Source organism: Acomys minous, assembly GCF_964271855.1.
Source record: "Acomys minous genome assembly, chromosome: 6".
NCBI lineage: Eukaryota > Metazoa > Chordata > Mammalia > Rodentia > Muridae > Acomys > Acomys minous.
Window position 1 is genome coordinate 91875480 of NC_140487.1, and position 20656 is coordinate 91896135.

At 35.7% G+C, this 20656-nt stretch overlaps 2 protein-coding genes across 9 annotated transcripts in view; both read right to left on the reverse strand.

Annotated features, from left to right (window-relative positions):
* The window catches only part of LOC311598968 (selection and upkeep of intraepithelial T-cells protein 9-like), a 366712-nt gene that overhangs the window by 236412 nt on the left and 109644 nt on the right, over positions 1 to 20656 (reverse strand). The window lies entirely within an intron of this gene.
* Positions 1 to 20656, reverse strand: part of LOC311599686 (selection and upkeep of intraepithelial T-cells protein 10-like) — a gene marked incomplete at both ends in the record, with an annotated part of 45994 nt that overhangs the window by 10203 nt on the left and 15135 nt on the right. The window contains 3 exons of the mRNA XM_084785693.1: positions 7047 to 7169; positions 10177 to 10281; positions 11056 to 11172. Coding sequence (XP_084641819.1) covers positions 7047 to 7169; positions 10177 to 10281; positions 11056 to 11172 — 345 coding nt within the window. The remainder of the gene's footprint in view (positions 1 to 7046; positions 7170 to 10176; positions 10282 to 11055; positions 11173 to 20656) is intronic.

Genomic DNA, 20656 nt, shown 5'->3' on the forward strand with positions numbered 1-20656 from the left:
CACTATCATATCATCTGCAAATAGGGATAATTGGACTTCCTAACTTCCCATTTGGATTCCCCTTGATCTCCTTTTGTTGTCTTATTTCTCTGGCTAGATCTTCAAGTACTATATTGAAGAGATACAGAGAAAGTGTGCAGCCTTGGCTGGTCCTTGATTTTAGATGAATTTCCTTGAGTATCTATCCATTTAATTTTATTTTGGCTATAGGCTTGCTGTACATAGCCTTTATTATCTTGAGGTATGTGCCTTGTATCCCTGATCTCTCCAAAACCTTAAACATGAATGGGTGTTGGAATTTGTCAAAAGCTTTTTCTGCATCTAAGGAGATGATCATGTAGTTTTTCTTTTGGTTTGTTTATATGGTGGATTGCATTGATGGATTTCCATATATTAAGCCATCCCTGCGTACCTGGAATGAAGCCTACCTGATCATGGTGAATGATATCTTTGATATGTTTGTGTATTTGGTTTGCAATTATTTTATTGAGTATTATTGTATCAATGTTCATAAGAGAAATTAGTCTGAAATTCTCTTTCTTTGTGGGGTCTTTGTGAGGTTTAGGTATCAAAGTGACTGTGACCTCAGAGAATGAATTTGGTAATGTTCCATTCATTTCTATCCTTTGCAGTACCTTGAAGAGTATTGGTATCAGCTCTTCTTTGAAGATATGGTAGAATTCTGTGTTGAAACCATCTGGCCTTGGGCTTTTTTTGGTTGGGAGACTATTAATGACGACTATTTCTGTATTATCTGATCTTGATTTAATAACAGCAAATGGAATCGATCAAGAAAATTGTCCATTTGATTTAGATTTTCAAATTTTGTGGCATCTATGCTTTTTAAGTTGGATCTTATGATCCTCTGTATTTTTTCAGTGTCTGTTCTTATGTCTCCCTTTTCATTTCTGATTTTGTTGATTTGGGTGGTGTGTCTCTGCCTTTTAGTTAGTTTGGCAAACAGTTAGTCTATCTTGTTGATTTTCTCAAAGAACCAGCTCCTGGATTTGTTGATTCTGCCAAGTGTTCCCTTTGTTTCTAATTATTGATTTCACTCCTGAGTTTGATTATTTCTAGACATCTGCTTCTCTTGGATGTTTCTGCTTCTTTTTTTAGGTCTTCCAGATGTGTCATTAAGTTACTTATATGGGATGCTTCCAGTTTCTTTATAAAGGCACTTAGTGCTATGAATTTTCCTCTTAGCACCACTTTCAATGTGTACCACAAATTTGGGTATGCTGTTCTTTCATTTTTGTCGAATTGTATGAACTCCTTAATTTCTTTCTTTATTTCTTTCCTGACCCAGGTGCCATTAAGTAGAGAGTTGTTTAGTTCCCATGTGTGTTTAGACTTTTGATATTTCTCTTGTTGTTAAAGTCCAGCTTTAGACCATGGTGATCTGATAGGATACAAGGTATCATTTCAGATTCCTTGAATCTGTTTAGGCTTGCTTTATAACCTACTACATGATCAGTTTTGGGGAAGTTTCCATGAGGTGCTGAGAAATAAGTTTAAGCCTTTGTGTTTGGATGAAAAGTTCTGTACACATCTGTTAGATCCTTTTGATTCATGACATTGGTCAGTGTCCTTAATTCTCAGTTTAGTTTCGGTTTCACTAACCTATCATCTGGTGAAGTGGGATGTTGAAGTCTCCCACTATTAATGTGTGGGGATCAATGTGTGGTTTAAGGTTTGCTAATAGTTCTTTGACATATGTGGGTGCCCTTGTATTGGGAGCACAGATGTTTAGAATTGTGATGTCATCTTGGTTGACTTTACCTTTAATGAATATGAAGTGACTATCTTCATTTCTTTTGATTAATTTTTGCTGGAAGTCTAATTTATTAGATATTAAAATGGCTACACTAGCTTGCTTCTTGTGTCCATTTGCTTGAAATACCATTTTCCAGCCTTTTACCCTGAGATAATGTCTATCCTTGGGGTGAGATAAGTTTCTTTAATGCAGAAGAGTGTTGGGTCTTGTTTATGCATCCATTAATTTAGTCTGTGCCTTTTTATTGGATAATTGAGACCATTGATGTTGAGAGATATTAATAACCAGTAACTGTTAAGTCCAGTTTTTGATGCTGGTTCCAGTAGAGTGTTTGTGTGGTTATGGTTTTGTGATGGTGTAGTGATCTATTTCCCATGTAATTTTGGTTATAGCTTGTCACTTTGGTTTGGAAGTTTCTTTCTAGTAATTCTGTAAGGCTGGGTTTGTGGATAGGTACTGTTTGAATTTGGTTTTTGTCATGGAATATCTTTTTTCCTCCAACAATGTTTATTGATAGTTTTACTGGGTATAGTAGTCTGGACTGGCATCTGTAGTCTCTTAGAGTTTGCAGGGCCTCTCTCCAGGCCTTTCTAGCTTTTATGGTCTCTGGTGAGAACTCAGATGTAATTCTGATAGGTTTGCCATTATATGTTACTTGTCCCTTTTGTCATGCTGCTTTTAATAGTTTTCTTTGTTCGGTATATTTTGTGTTTTAATTATTATTTGGTGGGAAATTTTTCTTTTCTGGTCTATTTTATTTCGTGTTCTCTAGGCCTCTTGTATGTTTATATGTATCTCCTTCCTTAAATTGGGGACATTTTCTTCTATGATTTTGTTGAAGATACTTTCTGGGCCTTGGAGACAGGCATCCTCTCTTTCTTCAATGGCTATTTTCCTCAGGTTTCATCTTTTCATGGTGTCCTTGATTTCTTTGATGTTTTGTGTCAGGAATTTATCAGATTTAGCATTTTCTTTGATGGTTGCTTCGAGTTCTATGAGTGTATCTTTTAGTACTGAGATTCATTTCTCCATTTCTTGTATTCTGTTATAGAAGCTCACCTCTGTGTTGCTTGCTTTCTTCTTTAAGGTCTATTGTTCCCATTTTTCTTCTGTCTGTGCCTTTATCAGTTTCCATTTTCATCTTCAGATCTTGAACTGTTTTATTGATTTCCTTTGTCTGTTTGTTTGTATTCTCCTGAATCTCTTCCACTCCCTCTCTAAAGGCCTCTTTTATGTCTTCAACCTGTTTGGTTGCATCTTCCTGTGTTTGTTTACAGATTTTATTCATTTCTTACATTATCATCTTTATTACTAAGGATTTGAGGTCATTTTCTTGTATTTCAATTGTGCTTGAGTTCTCAGGGTTGCTTTCTTTGGCATAGCTGGGATCTGGAGATGCCCAATTGTTTTGGTTTTAGTTGTTTGCATCTTACACTGTCCTTTAGTCATCTTGATGTCTCTGATTTTGGAAGGTAGCTTCTGGTGTCCTTAACTGGTTATTGAGAGTGGATAGTTGGTGAGTGATTATAGGTTGCCTGTGGGGTCAGGGAGTTCTTCCTGGCACAGGTAGGTGACCTGGTTTCTGGTCCAGGAGACTTTGCTGTACATCTTATGCTCCCAATTGCGTCAGCAGACATAGGCTTCTGCCTGGTCTCATTCATGCTACTGAGGCAATTCATACCAGCTGTGTTGGAGCTGCTGTTTAATATATGTCCTGACCACTCAGGGCTGTTCAGCTTCTCACAAGAGTGGGGGAGACCCTGCCAGACCTTGTAGACTGGCCAAGTCAGGCTTTATCTGCCCAATTGTGCAGGTCCGGACCACTGTGGCCCATAGTGAGGTTCCTCCCCAGACCAGACTAGATAGTGGACCTTTGGCAGTTCAGTCCCTGAGTTGTGACTGCTGTTCAGAGCTCTGTCTGGACCCCTGAGGGCTGTGCAGCCTCTCCCAAGAGCATGAGAGACCGCACCAGGCCATGGAGACTGGCCAGGCCAGGTTTTATGTGCTCAATTATATAGGCATGGATGCTGTGGTGGGTAGATAGGTTCCCACCCTGACCTGACTGTGGCAGTTTAGCTGTTCAGTTGTTTTGTCCCAACAGGTCAGGGCTGTCCAGTCTCTCCCAAGAGCATGATGGGCCATGTAGACTGATCAGCCAGGCTTTATCTTCTCAATTGTGTAGGCCCAGACGACTGTGGCCCACCGTCAGGTTCCTGCCTAGACCAGGCTAAATACCATACCTTTGGCTGTACAGTCCCACTGAGTTGTGGCCACTGTTCAGACCTCTATCCTGACTCCTAAGGGCTGTCCAACTTCTCCTAAGGGCATGAGAGGCCCTGCTGGACCATGGAGACTGGTGAGGCTGTGTTCTATCTGCCCAGTTTTGAAGCCTCTGTCCACCATGGCTGTCAGCCTGGCTCCTGTCTGGTCCCATTCAGACTGTGATGCTGTGGCTGCCAGAAATCACTTCTTTTAAAAAGTTCTTGCCTCTCAGTTTACTAACTGAGAGGATGAAAGTCTAGTGCACGTGTTCTCATTTATTGCCTGCCTCCTTTTCATTGACTGGTCTTTCTGCTTCTGTAGATAAGTATATTAATTAATCAAGGAAAACTGAAAAATTGATGATGTCATTGTCCTAATCCTGAGTCTCTAGAAGCAGCAGAGCCTCATAGTTCCATCCCTGACTCAAAAGGACAGGGCTGTACCCTGAAACAAGAATGTCCTGAATGCCAAGTCATTCTTCTGAGCCAGAAGGATGTATTTACACAATCTCACAGATCCAGAACTGGGGAAATTATCAATAATATCACACTTTGACTTTGTGTAGGCACAGTTTCTTGAAAAATGAAGCTGACAAAAGTAACAGAAAAGGTATTCTAATGAAACATAAGATCTTGTTTAATCCAATTTTTGCAAATGCTTCTAAGAGAACATTTTTAAGAGAGATTTTTTATATACACAGAAAAGTAACTCTGCTTTTTTATGATATAGTAATATTTTTAATCTTAGATAATTTATGCTTTGAAATATTATCTATACAACTTTGAAAATAGTATCAGTTGCCTCGAACAGCCAGGTGTACATGTGTATTTCACTTATGTAATATCTCTATTTGACTAGAGCTACCAGATGATTTTTAACTCAAATTTAAGTTTCTAATTTTACTTAGAGCATAACAAAAGCAACAGAATGAATCATGTGTGAAATTCTTATCTTTTAAAGTTTTACATTTTAAAATTGTTTTAAAATATGCTCAAGACATTCAAGGCATTAATAAAATTCATACAGAAAATATCCAAGATGGTGGCAATAATCACATACTGTGTCTGATCAAGAAGTCAGCAGTGACCACACAGCAATTGAAGTACCTAATTGTAGGTTCCAAAACTCCAGTTCTGGTCTTTCCCAGGTGAGAGAAGACCACACAGTATGGGAAACAAGTGGGACTGGCCTCAGGTCACCCCACACATTAATAGAGGGAGACTTCAATACCCCACTTTCACCAAAGGACAGGTCATAGAAACAGAAACTAACCTGACAACTAATGACACTAACATATCATGAATCAAATAGACCTAACAGATTTCTACAGGATCTTTCACCCAAACACAAAAGATTATACCTTCTTCTCAGCAGCTCATGAAACCTTCTCCAAAATTGACCATATAGTAGGTCACAAAAAAAGCCTCAACAGATACAAAAAAAATTGAAATAATATCTTGTTTCCTATCAGACCACCATGGACTAAAGATGGGCCTCAACAACAACAGAAATAACAAAAACTCTACACACATGGAAACTGACTCAATGACAACTGGGGCAGGGAAGAAATCAAGAAACAAACTAAGAACTTTCTAAAATTCAATGAAAATTATGGTACAACATACCAAACTTATGGGACTCAATGAAAACAGTGTGAAGAAAAAGTTCATAGCATTAAGCACCTTCATAAAAAGATTAGAAACATCTCATATTATCAACTTAATAGCATATCTGAAAGCCCTAGGAAAAAAAGAAGCAGGTACATTCAAGAAGAATAGATAACTGGAAATAATCAAACTCAGGGCTAAAATAAAAAAATTAGAATAAAAAAGAACAAATGAAAGATCAATGAAACCAAGTGGTAGTTCTTTGAGAAAATTAAAAAGACAGACAAACTCTTAGCCAAACTAACTAAAAAGCAGAGGGAGACACTATCCAAATCAAGGAAATCAACAATAGATCACCTCACAACTGGGGATAATTCTCCCAAACCAGAGAACTCTAGACTTACTGATGGATTAACAGGAAGGGATTTATAGTGTTAATGAATCTAGGCTTGTAGAACAAAACACACTGGTATGAGATCTCGAAGGATGATATGAACCCAACACCCCAACCCCATGGTCCTCAAACCCTCTCTTATCTTGGCTTTTTCCTTTCTTTGGCTCCATACTGGCCATTGGATCCATACTCCTCCTGGCACCCTGCCTCACGTAATTTCTAAAATGGTGGATAAGTAGCATTGCAAAAATCACTGCGAATTGGATTCTGGTTCAATACCAACACATTTCCAATATAGAGACTGATGACTTTGATGACACCTTCCCTTTAACAAATGAAAACCAAGAAATGTGGGGCAAGTAAGCTATGGGACCTGGGCAACCAGCCTGGAACAAGAATGAGTCAAACTCTGAAAATCTCATCTTGAGGCAGGCAGGAGTAATGATCAGCCCTCCCTATTCTGGGCCTGCATGTTACAGTGCATCTAACCTTGCAACCCCTATGTCTGCCACTCTTGAGCTAGTCACGGAGCCTGGTGGCCAGGTTTAAGAACATGTCCAGCTAGCACCTGGAATTTCTCTCCATGTACACAATGCATTCTGAGCACCTCAGGCCCAGCCAATAATGGACATTTACTACCACTCCCCAACCCCTAACCACTTCCCTAAGATTATTTAACCCTTATGACCCCAGATAAAGGACAGCTGTTTCACTGAAAACCATCTTGGAGAAGGTTTCCTCTGAGCTCCTCCACCACCTCCTTCAAGTCCAGAATCTGCACACAATACCTACATACCCTGAGTGAGAATTGACCCCAGGCTGACAAACTTAATAAACACTTAGCAAAACCTATATGAATCATAAAATGCTCCCCAATATATTTATAAAGAAACATAACAATAACCCAAATCTCTATTTTTCTCTAGTTTCACCAAGTAGATTCATAAGGATTCAGAAAAAGAGATAGGAGATTCATCCTCAGAGTTCCCATACCCATTGTTTAACTTACAGTTTAGGATCCAAAGTAGACACAAAATGAGTACAGTGAAAAATATCATCATCACAACCAAGATTATGCATATGTCCCATAACCAATTACTATACAGTGGGTACACATCATCCAAAATAGAAGCTGCAGAAAAAAATAAATGTTAAGCATATTTTTAAAATAAGCAAAATAGTGACAGGGCAATATACATAAATTAAGAACTGGATCACAAGACTCTAGTCAATAAGAAAAAAATATATTGTATGAAAATCTATTTTTAATTAAATACATTTTCCTATTACAAAAAAAAAAGAAAAAAGAAAAAGAGACTTTCAGTAGCCTTCATTTTCTGGGCAAAGTTTAGTTCACCTTTCTAAGATTTTATAACAAAGCTTTTCTGTTTGGGTGAGTCAAAGGATTTCACAGTTTGGTCTGAATTATATGTGTAAAGTGTAAGGTGTTATTTTTACCTTGTTCAGCTATAAATAACATCTTCTTGTTTATTTTTATTCTTTGCTTTAGGAGCTGCCAAAGCAAGATGTTGCAGGAAAAGTACAGAAGAAATACATCAATGCAATGAGCATATGCTCACGTATGTGCACTCACACACACACACACACACACACACACACACTCATGCACACACATGCACATGAATGCACATGTACACACATCAATTAAAACAAGTATAGCCTGTATAAAATCGGATGTGTGTCCTTCACTGGAGAGCAGTCAACATTCCATAGGCCACAGCTTTAAAGAAAATTGAACACCTGGTGGAGGCAGAGGCAGGCATATCTTTCTGAATTTGAGGCCAATCTGGTCTACAAAGTGAGTCCAGAATAGCCGCAGCCAGGACTACAAGAGAAACCCTGTCTTGAAAAACCACAAGACAAAAGAAAGAAAGGAAAGAAAAATGGGAAACAAAATTGATTCTCCCCCTCAACAGTTATCAACTGCCAATACCAGCATAGATAGCTAGAAGTACAACTTCATGCCCAACTAACCTCTCCATGATGGTATTTTGTTTGGCTAAAGTGTTCAGGGAACTTGTGCATGCTGCCTCAATTGTTATGAGTCCATATGGGTAACTTCCCTCCAGTGTATGGAAAATATTGTTTTCTTGTAGCCATCTATCACCTATGGCTCTTAGACTATGAATATTCTGTTTAGGAATGACCATTCAGACATCTTTTGTGCTCTGTGCCTTGATTTCTGTGTCAGTTGTCATCTACTTTTAAGAAGAGCTTTTCCAATGAGGGGTGACTGATGCATAATCTAGTCCATGCTTTGTGCACAGTGCATCTTACCTAATATCTGAAGTCCAGTTTTTTTCTCATTATGTTTGATTTCTTGTTTAATGTTTCCACTGAGTTATTTTATTGCAATTAGTATAATCATATCCATATAAACATTCTACTTGGTCTTTTGAAATATTCTTACTTTTTATTCTACTTTTTCATGGTCTGTTTGTATTTTAAGTCCATTCTTTCATTTTTAAATACAAAAGATATATTTTATATGCTTAATATACATAAGAAGTCCAGATAGTTAATTTTGAAAATCTAAGCTTCTTTAGCAATTACCCATCAATATCCATCAATTGTCTTTGTCTTCAAGTTTACACAGAATTCATACCAATTAATAGTTGCATTCTTAATAAAAGAGAATAATTTCTAAACTCTTTTCTTTTTCAAAAAATGTCTTTATTTTTTATTTTATTTGTATGAGTATTAGAAGCAGAGTAGGTCTTCAGAATCCCTAAAATAATAATGAGTTGTGGGATGCCATATATATTTGGAAACATAATTCAGGTCATCTTAAAGAGCAGCAAGTGTTCCTCACTACTTGCCAGCTCCCCAGTCCTACTTTCTCTACTTCATAGTATTCTATGAGATATACTAGTTTACTTAGAAAAAAATTACAGACTATTTCAGTATTCACTACTTTGGGCCTCCCAGATAAATGTGGATATTTCTGTTAGAATCCTCCTTGAGAAGGTTTTAAGAATTAGAATTAGTCCATGTAATCCTGACACAGACTTTAAAATTGGAGTATTGGGATTTCTACAGAAACACAAAAATAGAGGTAAGAGGAAAGATGGGAGATAAAAAATTCACATGTATTTGCATTTTCTATTACTCCAAATATTGTTCTTGTTTTCCTGGTGGCCAAAATAACTTTACAATTACATAGCTATATAAGTGTTAGATGGGTAGAAAGATGTACTGCAATCAGAAAAAAAATAGTTTAGGTTATTTAGTGCATCCCATAGTGCTGGAAGTTAATTATATTTTCCGTATCTTTGTTCAGTATTGCTATTTTCTACTGACTCTTGAAAAAATTCCCTTTGTGTGTGTTTATTTATTTATTTTAGCTTGTTTTATGATATACAATGAAATAGATGGAATGAATTTAATTGTCAACCATTCTAAAATATATGTAAATTGGAAAGGGCATCTCTGTATCTAATCTCTCATATAGTCTTGTCTTATGGATAAGTCAAGATTCTTTATAAATAATAACTAGATATTGAGTTTACTCTGATAGTTGTTTTTAATAAAATATCCACAAAGAAGTGAAAAATATCTCTAAGTTATCAAATATCATCCAATAGGCAGTATATGTTGTAGTATGGTCATACTTTCAAATAATCTGTAAATACATATCCAAAAGAATCAAACACCAACTTTCAACAGTCTTGGAAAATGAAAATGAAATCAAATAAGAAAAGTTGCATGTGTTTTTTATTAATTATTGAAAGGCACCTCTAAAAACCAAAAGTATTTTTAATGTTTATGAATTGTTGGCTTAGTGTAAATGACAGGTGACATCACAAATTGTGCTTTGTAGAAGGATATCTATACATGAGGGATTAAATGAAAGCCAGGCATGGAGAAGTGAATCTTTTCATTGTTATACAAAGCAACTGTAACTATGAATATGAAAATATAAACAGCCATGATTAGAAGCCTAAAATGGAAAGCATATATAGTTACAAGTATAGCACTTGAAGCCGCTAGGATATTATTGAAACCATGACTGTTACTGTTTCAAAAAAGGCTACTCAGTTTTATCTAAATAGCCCAAGATGAGAAGACCATGGGCAGAAGAGAATTGAAATGTCAGATCCCATTCTAGTTCCACTCACCTCTGGTCCTGAATTTCAAGTAGAGAGGGAGGAAGGCAATATGCAAAACTAATAATAGACACTCACAGATAAGCTCATAGCCATGTCTCATTTTCACCTTCAAATCTGAAAAAAAAAGAGTCAGTAAGAAATTTTAGGAAGCTAGGTTTTGGGGAATGCATTGGAACCCCAAAATAAATGCTGACTACAGGCAATGTCTTGAAGGTTTTGGTGCTGCTTCCTTTTGTTTATTTAACTTATGTCAGAATTAAGGCCTCATAAACAAGTTTTTAAGGTTAGGATTGGGGATAGGGTTAGGAACTTTTAGTCCTAAAGATAAGATTTATGGCCATTTGGTCTTTAAAACAAAATCAAATAATAAATATCTTCTCACTTTTCTTATGGCTGTACAGTGTGTAATCAGCCTGAAAATATGACTTGGATGCTGAGGGACCCTGTTCACTGTAGCCTTATCTCCATGCTTAAGTGCCTAAAGGCTGTGAGATCCACAGAGTGGGGTTTCTGTGGAACTCTAAGATAGATAAAGAGGAATAAGCTGCCTTGGAACCCGAGACTTCAGCAGTTATAATGACTTTCAGTCACCCAGTAAAGATGACTCTGAAAAGAATTCTAAGGCCTTGAGTGGAATAGTGACTAAAGCTGTAACCTATCCCTAAGAACTACACAAGGAGGGAGGATGGCAGCTTAAACTGAGAATCTCTGAAGATTTTGAGACCTCTTTTGACAAAGAATATTGGAGTGCACTAAAGTTCAAGGTTACACAATTTTGTATGCATCACATATACATAGTGTTTCGAGAAGAAGTGGTTTCAGAACTCATACCTTTCTTAATTTTAATATTTTGTTCTATAAAATGAGAAATAAAATTTTCTCTGATACAAGAAAAGGCAAGTATTCCTCTGAAAAAATTAATAACAAGTATAATGATCAAATATATTACAGGATATGAAAATCTGTTTGACATCAAGGACATGTACTCTGGTTTGAATATTACATCTGAAAGAGAGAACAGAAGGAACTTGTGTTACAAATTGGACATACATTTCCAAAAAATTACACAGTACAGACTAAGTCTCCAGTTGTCATATCAAATCACTGAGAAATGGCTGGACCACTCTGACTTTTACAGTGGATTTATTCTATTCATAGACTCATAATTTGATGGTGGTTTTAAGTATAACAAAAATATTAAGAAGTGGGGTTGGTTAGATAAAGTAGGTACCTGTGGATATGATTTTGAATGGTATATCTTGCCCCTGTTCCATCTCCAATATTTTTTATTTATTAAAAATTATTTATGAATGTCCCAATTGTTATCCCCTTGCTTGTATCTTTCTATTTCCAGTCTCCCCCTCTTCTGACCTATTCCTCTCACCTAGGTCTCTGACAGGTGGGACATCCTCCCCCACTGTCTGACCACGGCCTATCAGATCTCACCCAGATAGCCTGCATCTTCTTTCTCTGTGTACCTGCAGGGCCTCCATGCTGAGGGGAAGTGATTAAATCAATCATGAGTACCAATGTTCATGACTGAGTCAGTCCCCACTCCACTCACCACATGTGGAGAATGGGCTGCCCATTGGTTATATCTCAGCTGAGGTTCTAGGTTTTCTACATGCATTGTCCTTGGTTGGTGCATCAGTTTATGCAGGGGCCCCTGGGTCCATATCTGTTGGCCTTGATGGTCTCCTTGTGAGGCTCCTGAACCCTTTGGGTCCTTCCATCACCCAACTCTTCCATACAATTCTTAGCACTCTGCCAAGAATCTGTCTGCAAGTCCCAGGACCTGTTCAGATCCCAGCTGGGAGGAGTCTCTCAGAGAAGACCTATGTTGGCCAATATCCACTTATATGTGAACATATACAATACATATCTTTCTGGGTCTGGGTTACCTCACTCAGGATGACCTTTTCTAGTTCCATCCATTTACCTGCAAACTTCAAGACTTTCTTGTTATTAATTACTGAGTAGTATTCTGTTGTGTAAGTGTACCACAGTTTCTTTAGTTGAGGGGCAACTAGATTGTTTCCAGATTATGACTATTATGAATAAAGCTGCTACAAATATAGTTGATGAAATCTCTATGTTGTACGGTAAAGCATCTTTCAGGTGTATGCCCAGGAGTGGTATAGCTGAGTCTTGCAGTAGCACTATTCCCAATTTCTGACATAGCACTTTCCTAGTGCTAGTTATTTGTTATTTGAAATTGAGATTATCTAGGTACCTGAAAAGAATGAGATCAAAGACTAAAGGAGTTTAGGGACTCTTTCAACAGTGTCTGAAAGTTGACCATTAATGTAGCTATGAAAAGGAGGTAAGAATCATTTTTTCTACTAAATATCCTGATATTCTAGAGGCATTGGCATCCCTCAATCATACTATTGAAACAATGTACCACCATTGAAATGAGGATTTCCACCAAGATTCTCATACTCAGAGAAGAAAAGGTTTTCAGTCCACGTGGAAACTAATCTGCCCCAAATAGATATTTCACAGATACCTAGCAACTAGTCAGACTATCTTGTAGGATAAAACTGAATCACAGACAATGATGTGCCAATTATGGTGGTAAGGAACTACACCTTGACCAGGATTTCTTAGATGTAAACATCATTGGCTATATACTTAAACTTCATTCATACTTGAGGTTCTTGAAAATGGACTTGGGGGAGTGACAGAGTCATTCTTCCTTTTCTATTTTTTCTATTAACTCAGCTATTTTAAGTAGTGCTTTGGCACAGACAATAACCCTCAATTTTAGTATCAGGTTTTATCCTTCCACCATATAGGTCCCAAGAATTGAACTAAGGTAGAAAGGCTTTTAACTACTTACCCCTCTTACCAGCATGTAGTGGAAGTTTTAGTTATATTAGATAAACATGTTTTTGTTTTGATCCCAAGTATGTGTTATGAAACTGCCTCATAAGCAAGCACACTATGTTTATCAGCTGGAAACAGACTTGTGAGAGGGTACATGATCTTTGTTAGCTGGGGACTGGCTTGTTAGTCACCAAAACTCTATGTAATTCAAGTCAGAAGACTGAGAAGAAAGATAAACCAAGGGGGAAAACTTTTTTAATCTAACAAAGATAAACACAAAAAGCAGCACCTAAGCCTATAATAACCACAAACCCAGATGGGTAAAGACCAGCATAACAACACAATAACAACAGCATAGGCAATATATAACCCCCAGAACAGAGCTATCATACTAGAGCAAACCTTGGAGATTCCAACACAGCTGAAACACAAGAAATTTACCTTAAATCTAATCTTATAAAGATGATAGATCTCTTTAAAAAGGAAATGAATAAATCTCTTAAAGAAATACAGGAAAATAAAATCAAACAGCCAAAGGAAATGAATAAAACTGTTGAAGATCTCAAAGTTAAAATAAAAGCAATGAAGAAAACACAAAGTGCATGAATCCTGGAGCTGGAAAACCTAGGTAAGTGAACAGGAACTACAGATTCAAGCACAACCAACAGAATACAAGAGATGAAAGACTCTTGGGCATATAAGATATGACAGAATAAATCAATATGTCAGTCAAGGAAAATGTTAATCTAAAAAGTTACTCACATAAAACATCCAAGTAACCTGGGACACTATGTAAAGATCAAGCCTAAGAATAATGAGAATTACAGAAGGAGAAGATTTCCAGATCAAAAATTCAGAAACTATTTCCAACAAAATTACAGAAGGAATTTCCCCATCCAAAAGAAAGAGATGGCTATACATATATAAGAATCGTATAGGACACCAAATAGAGAGGACCAGAAAATAAGATATCATCACCACATAATAATCAAAACATTACTTGTACAAAATAAAGATAGAATATTAAAAGCTGTGAGGGGGAAAAGCCAAGTAACATATAACAGCATATCTATATGAATTATGTCCAACTTTCCCACAGAGACTCTAAAAGCCAGAAGGTCCTGGAAAGATGTCTTGCAGACATTAAGGGACCACAGATATCAGCCCAGACTACTATACCTGACAAAACTTTCAACTGCCATTGATAAAGAAAACTAGATATTCCATGACAAAAATAAATTAAAAAAAATTTATCCACAAATCCAGCATTACAGAACATACTAGAAGGAAAATGCCAACCCAAGGAAGTTAACAATACCCAAGAAAACATGGCAAATAAATAATTTTATACCAGAAAAACCAAAACCAAAAGGACACACACACACACACACACACACACACACACACACACACACACACACACACTACCAACAGCAGCATCAAAATACCAGGAATCAATCAACCTTGGTCATTAATATCTTTCAACATCAACTGTCTCAATTTCCCAATAAAAAGACACAGTCTAACAGAATGGATATGAGAATAGGACCCATCATTCTGCAGCACATAAGAAACAAACCTCAAGATGGCAGCACTGATTGCACACTGTGTCTGATTAGCAGGAAAACCAGGACTTCACAGTGACCTAAAGACCAAATTGAGAGCTACAAAACACCAGTACTCTGATTCCCAGGCGAGAGGGGTCCACATTGTGTCAGGCACATGGGTGAGTCCAACCCTGGCCACCCAGCTAACCCACAGAAAAATCCCAGGAGACAGCCTACATTAGCCACCATCTTGGGAAAGACTGTGGGATATCCCTGCAGATTTGGGCTCTCAACACCCATCTTCTGCTTTCTGGATCCAGGACAGGGAACAGGGAAAAAACAGACAGAGCTGAGTCCTTGCACCAGACACAATCCGTATTAGCTGCCACCCAAGAAAGAGTGTGGGACACCCAAGATCCTTGGAGCTCAGCCCACCAGCTGAAAGCGACCTTATTGGAGGAACCTCTAGGACTGCTAACACCAGACACAAGCAAATGCCTAGAGGACAGCTTAGGAAGACTAACAACAAAACTGAAACTTATATAACAACACCGGAAACCAGTGATCCCTGGAGATATGAAAACACAGGAAGTGCAAGAACAAGACTTTAAATCTGAGGTCATGAAAATGATACAAGCTTTTAAAGAGGAAAATAAATCCCTCAAAGAAACAGGAAAATACATTCAAACAGATGAAGGAATTAAATAAATCCTATAAAGAATTACAGTAAAACTCAATTAAATGGAAGAAAGAAATGAATAAGATTATTCAAGACCTAAAGAGGGAACACAAGGTGAGGCAATCCTAGAGTTGGAAAGCATAGGGAAGAGAACACAAGTGACAGACACAAGCCATGCCAACTGAATACAAGAGATGGGAGAGAGAATTTCAAGTGTGGAAGATACAATCGAAGTTATTGATACATCACTCAAAGAAAAAGTTAAAACTAAAAAGTTGCTGACACAAAAAACACAAGAAATCTGGGACACTATATAAAGACCAAATCTAAGAGTAATAGGAATAGAAGAAGTAGAAGATTCCAAGCTCCAAGGGCCAGAAAACATTTTCAATAAAATCATAGAAGAAAACTTCCCCAACCTAAAGAAAGAAATGCCCATAAACATACAAGAAGCCTACAGAACTCCAAGTAGATTCAGCCAGAAAAGAAAATCTTCCTGCAACATAATAATCAAAACATTAAATGTACAGAACAAAAAAAGAATATTAAAAGCTGCAAGAGAAAAAGGTCAAGTCACATATAAAGGCAAACCCATCAGTATTACACCTGACTTATCAACATAAACTATGACAGCTAGAAGGGCTGGGATGGAAGTCATGCAAACATTAAGGACCACAGATGCCAACCGACTACTAAACCCAGCAAAACTTTAAATCACCATAGATGGAGAAAACAAGATACTCCATGACAAAACCAAATTTAATCAGTACTTAACTACAAATCCAGCCCTCAAAACCCAGTAGACATTCTGTATACAAGTGACAAAGGAGCTGAGAAAGAAGTTAGGGAAATTATATCCTTCACAATAGCCACAAATAATATAAAGTATATTGATGTAACTCTAACAAAAAAAGAAATTTATATGAAAAAAAACCTTCAAATCCCTGAAGAAAGAATTTAAAGATTTCAGAAGATGGAAAGATCTCTCATGCTCCTGGATCAGGAGAATAAACATAGTAAAAATGGCCATTTTACTGAAAACAAGCTACAGATTCAATGCAATTCCCATCAAAATACTGACACAATTCTTTACTTACCAAAAAAAATCAATTCTCAACTTCATATGGAAAAACAAAAAACCAGAATAGCTAATATGATCCTGTAAAATAAAAAATCTTCTTGAGGAAACTCTATCCTGCATCTCAAGCTGTACCATAGAGCAACAGTAATAAAAACAGTGTGGCACTGGCAGAGAAATAGGCTGGTTGATCAATGGAATTGAATTGAAGACCCAGAAATAAACCCACAGACCTATGGACACTTAATTTTTGACAAAGATGCAAAATTAATACAATGGAAAAAAAGATAGTATTTTCAACAAATGGTGCTGATCTAATTAGATGGCTACACCTAGAAAAATGAAAATGGAACCATATCTATCACCCTGAACAAAACTGAAGTCCAAATGGATTAAGGACCTCAACATAAAACAAGACACACTAAATCCATTAAAATAAAAAGTAGAGAAGAGCCTTGAGCTCATTGGCACAGGAGACAACTTCCTAAACAGAACACCAACAGCTCATATCCTAAGATCAACCATCCAACCATTAATAGATGGGACTTTATGAAACTGAAAAGCTTCTGTAAGAAGGGTATTGTCAACAAAACAAAATGATGGCCTACAGACTGGGAAAAGATCTTCACCAACCTTACATCTGACAAAGGGCTAATATCCATAATATATAAAGAAATTAAGCACCACCAAATCAAATAATCAAATTAAAAAATGGGGTCCAGAACTAAACAGAAAATACTCAACAGAGGACTATCAAATAGCTGAGTAGCACTTAAAGAAATGCTCAACATCCCTAGTTATAAGGGAAATGCAACTCAAAACAACTCTGAGATTCCATCTTACACCTATTTGAATGGCCAAGATCAAAAACTCAGGTGACAACACATGCTGGTGAGGATGTGGAGAAAAGGGAACACTCCTCCATTGCTGGTGAGAGTGCAAACTTGTACAACCACTTTGGAAATCAATCTGGTGCTTTCTCAGGAAATTGGGGATGACTCTACCTCAGGAACCAGCCATACTACTACTGGCAATATACCTTAAAGATACTCCACCATACAAGAAAGACAGCTACTAAACTATGTTCATAGCAATTTTATTTGTAATAGCCAGAATCTGGAAATAACCTAGATGTCCCTCAACTGAAGAATGAATAAAGAAACTGTGGTACATTTACACAATGGAATACTATTCAGCTATCAAAAACAAGGAAATCTTGAAATTTGCAAGCAAATGGATGGGACTAGAAAAGATCATCATGAATGAGGTAAAAAAGATACTAGATAAAATACTTCCTCCCTCTAAAGAATCAAACATATTATTAAAACATCTAACATTTAAAAATGCCAATGCTCTCTACCAAAAACTAATCAGACTAAAAAAAAAAAAAAAGAAACTGTACAAAATTATTCCTCAACCAATGATATGTCCAGGATATGGCCTACACACTGTAACTATACAAAACAAAACATTGCCACGCCTTTAAAGCTTAAAAAAACAACAAAATATTTTCATACTTCCCTTGTAGTCAACAATGTCACATTAGTCATAACTACAAAAAATACAGAAAAAAAACCCCACAGATCTCCTATAACATAAACAAGTCTCCATGGTTGTGTCCTCAGTGTAAAAAAAAAAATTAAAAGCACGAGTGTAAATCAAAGTTTCACAAAAATGAGACACCTCTTACAGATAAAAAGACAAAAGACATCTTAAAAAAACAATGTAACTTTAATCCTCTCACTCCTAAATTTAACATCTTAGATCTGCCAAAAACAATGCAAAAAACACAGGGTTAAATCTTACAATAAACAAAGATGATCTGCTTTCTCTTTATAAAAGAGCTCAATTAGTAAAAAAAAAATTATGATTAGACCTTCAAAAAAATGTACAATTTACCATACAAAGATCTCTAATAACTATAAAATAAAAACAATATATTCAAAAATATTAAATTATATACAGATAAAATTTCATAAACAAATGAAAAACCTGTTTTGATTAATCAATGGCCCCTAACACAAAAAAGATAAAAACATTAAAATAACTTGTTAAAAATAATTAGATACAAAACATATTTTTAAAAATCAAATAGTTCATAAAATATTTCCTTTTTGTTATTTTTAAAAAGTCAAAAAAAAAATAAAGTGTTTTACAAAATTTAAGAGCTGTAAATAAAACTATACATAATATAAAAGCCCTTCAACCCAGCCTCCCTTCTCCTGTAACTATTTCCAAAGGCTACTATATTGTTGTTATAGATCTAAAAAATTTTTTCACTATTAAATTATATCCTAAAGATTGTCATAAATTTACATTTAACATACTTTCAGTTAATTTTCAAAAACCTTATCAAAGATACCAGCAAAAAGTTTTACCTCAAAAAATCAAAAATAGTTCCACTCTTTTAAAAAATTTGTAAACCAAACATTAAAATCTGTTAAAAGTAAATATAAATATAAATATAAAAAGACTTTTATTTTACATTATAGGGATAATATTTGTATGACAAAAAATTAACAAAATCCATCCTTAAAAATATGATTAAAGCTTTAACTCAATATAGATTAAGTACTGCCCTGAACAAAATACAACATAATAAACCAATCAGTTACTTTAAAAAACTATCTATAGCAATTTTATTATGTCACAAAAGTTACAGTTTAAGATTGATAAATTAAAAATGCTTAATAATTTTCAAAATTTATTAAAAAATATAAATTAACTCAAACTTTATTTTGATTACTACTAAACAATTACATCATTTGTTTAAAACTCTTTTTTAAAAAAGAAATCCAGATCCAAGATCTCCCAAACAGTTAATACAAAAAGCCTTACAACAAATAAAACTAATAAAACAAAAGATACAGGATGCCAAAAACAACAAATTAATTATACTAAGCCTTGTTCTCTCAACATGTAACAATTAAGGAATTACTCTATCGTTTTATATGGGTCAAATAAAATTTCATATACCTCAAATCCTATATTAAAATTTGTTAAAAAAAAGACATTATTTTTCCTTCAAAAGTAGTAAAAGATCCTATAACAAGAACCCTTTTTATTTTTACTGATAGATCCTCAAATAAAACATCAACAATATATCTTTTTTTAATTAATTTATTCATATTACATCTTGATTGTTAGCCCTTCCCCTGTTTCCTCCCACTCCTCCCTCCCTCCCACTTCCCCCCTTCTCCCCTCCCCTATGTCTGTGATTGAGGGAGACTTCTTCCCCCTATGTATGCTCTAAGATTATCGAGTCTCTTCTTGGTAACTTGCTATCCTTCTTCTGAGTGCTACCAGGCCTCCCCATCCAGGGGACATGGTCAGAAAAGGGGCACCAGAGTTCACGTGAGAATCAGATCTCACTCTCCACTCAACAGTGGACAATATATCTTTTAACTGGCACCTAGAAAGGGCTGAGTGTCTTAATTACCTAAAAAAAAAAAAAGATATACTTGTGTGTTTCCACAAAATACAAAATCACCCATCTGGATACCAGACTGGCTGGTCCAACCTTTCAATCAAAAGTCCTTTATCAAAAAAAAAAACAAAAAAACAAAAAAACAAAAAAAAAACAAAAACAAAAACAAAAACAAAAAACAAAAAACAAAAAAACTTCAAAAAACAATATTACAGATAAAAACTAAAATATTTTCATGTACTTTGTTCTAAATACATTCTTACTAATTGTGTAACTTCTTCTTTAAACATATCTCTTTCTGTCATAATACTTTTAAAAAGATCAAAATATGTTATGCTGCCAATGGATCTTTAAAAAGATCCATGGTTTGATAATATGACTCTACAAACTTTTAAAAAGATCAATAAACTCATTAGGGCTAAAAGATTTTTTACAGTTCTCACCTTAATTAGTGCCTTGATAACATTCTTACAACTTTTACAATGTCAACTGTTACATTAGCTTTAAAAGTACAAACTACTCATTTTGTTAATAACTTAAACAAAAATGTTACCCAGACCCTCACTGAACAACAAATTAAAGATAAAAAGTTAAAACCAAAGATTAATACTCTAAAAAATGTGGTTTTGACACTCAAAAAAAGTAAAAAATATCAAAATTCAGTTATAGAGTCATAGAGGGAGCTTCTTCAAATGGGTCTGATGTTCCTTCCAGGAGTGACTAATTACAACCCCCCTCCTTTCTCTTATCACTCATTGTTTTGGGAACATGCTGACTGTTTTTCTGAATGTTTTCTCTTTTGGTCTTTGTTTTTATTTTCCTTATCAAAGAACTTTTCAGACCTGACTGGGTTTCTAGGTGACCCTTTACTTGAAACTGCAGTCAATGGTCATTCAATCAAGCTTACCACTAAGCTCTGTTCCACTTGT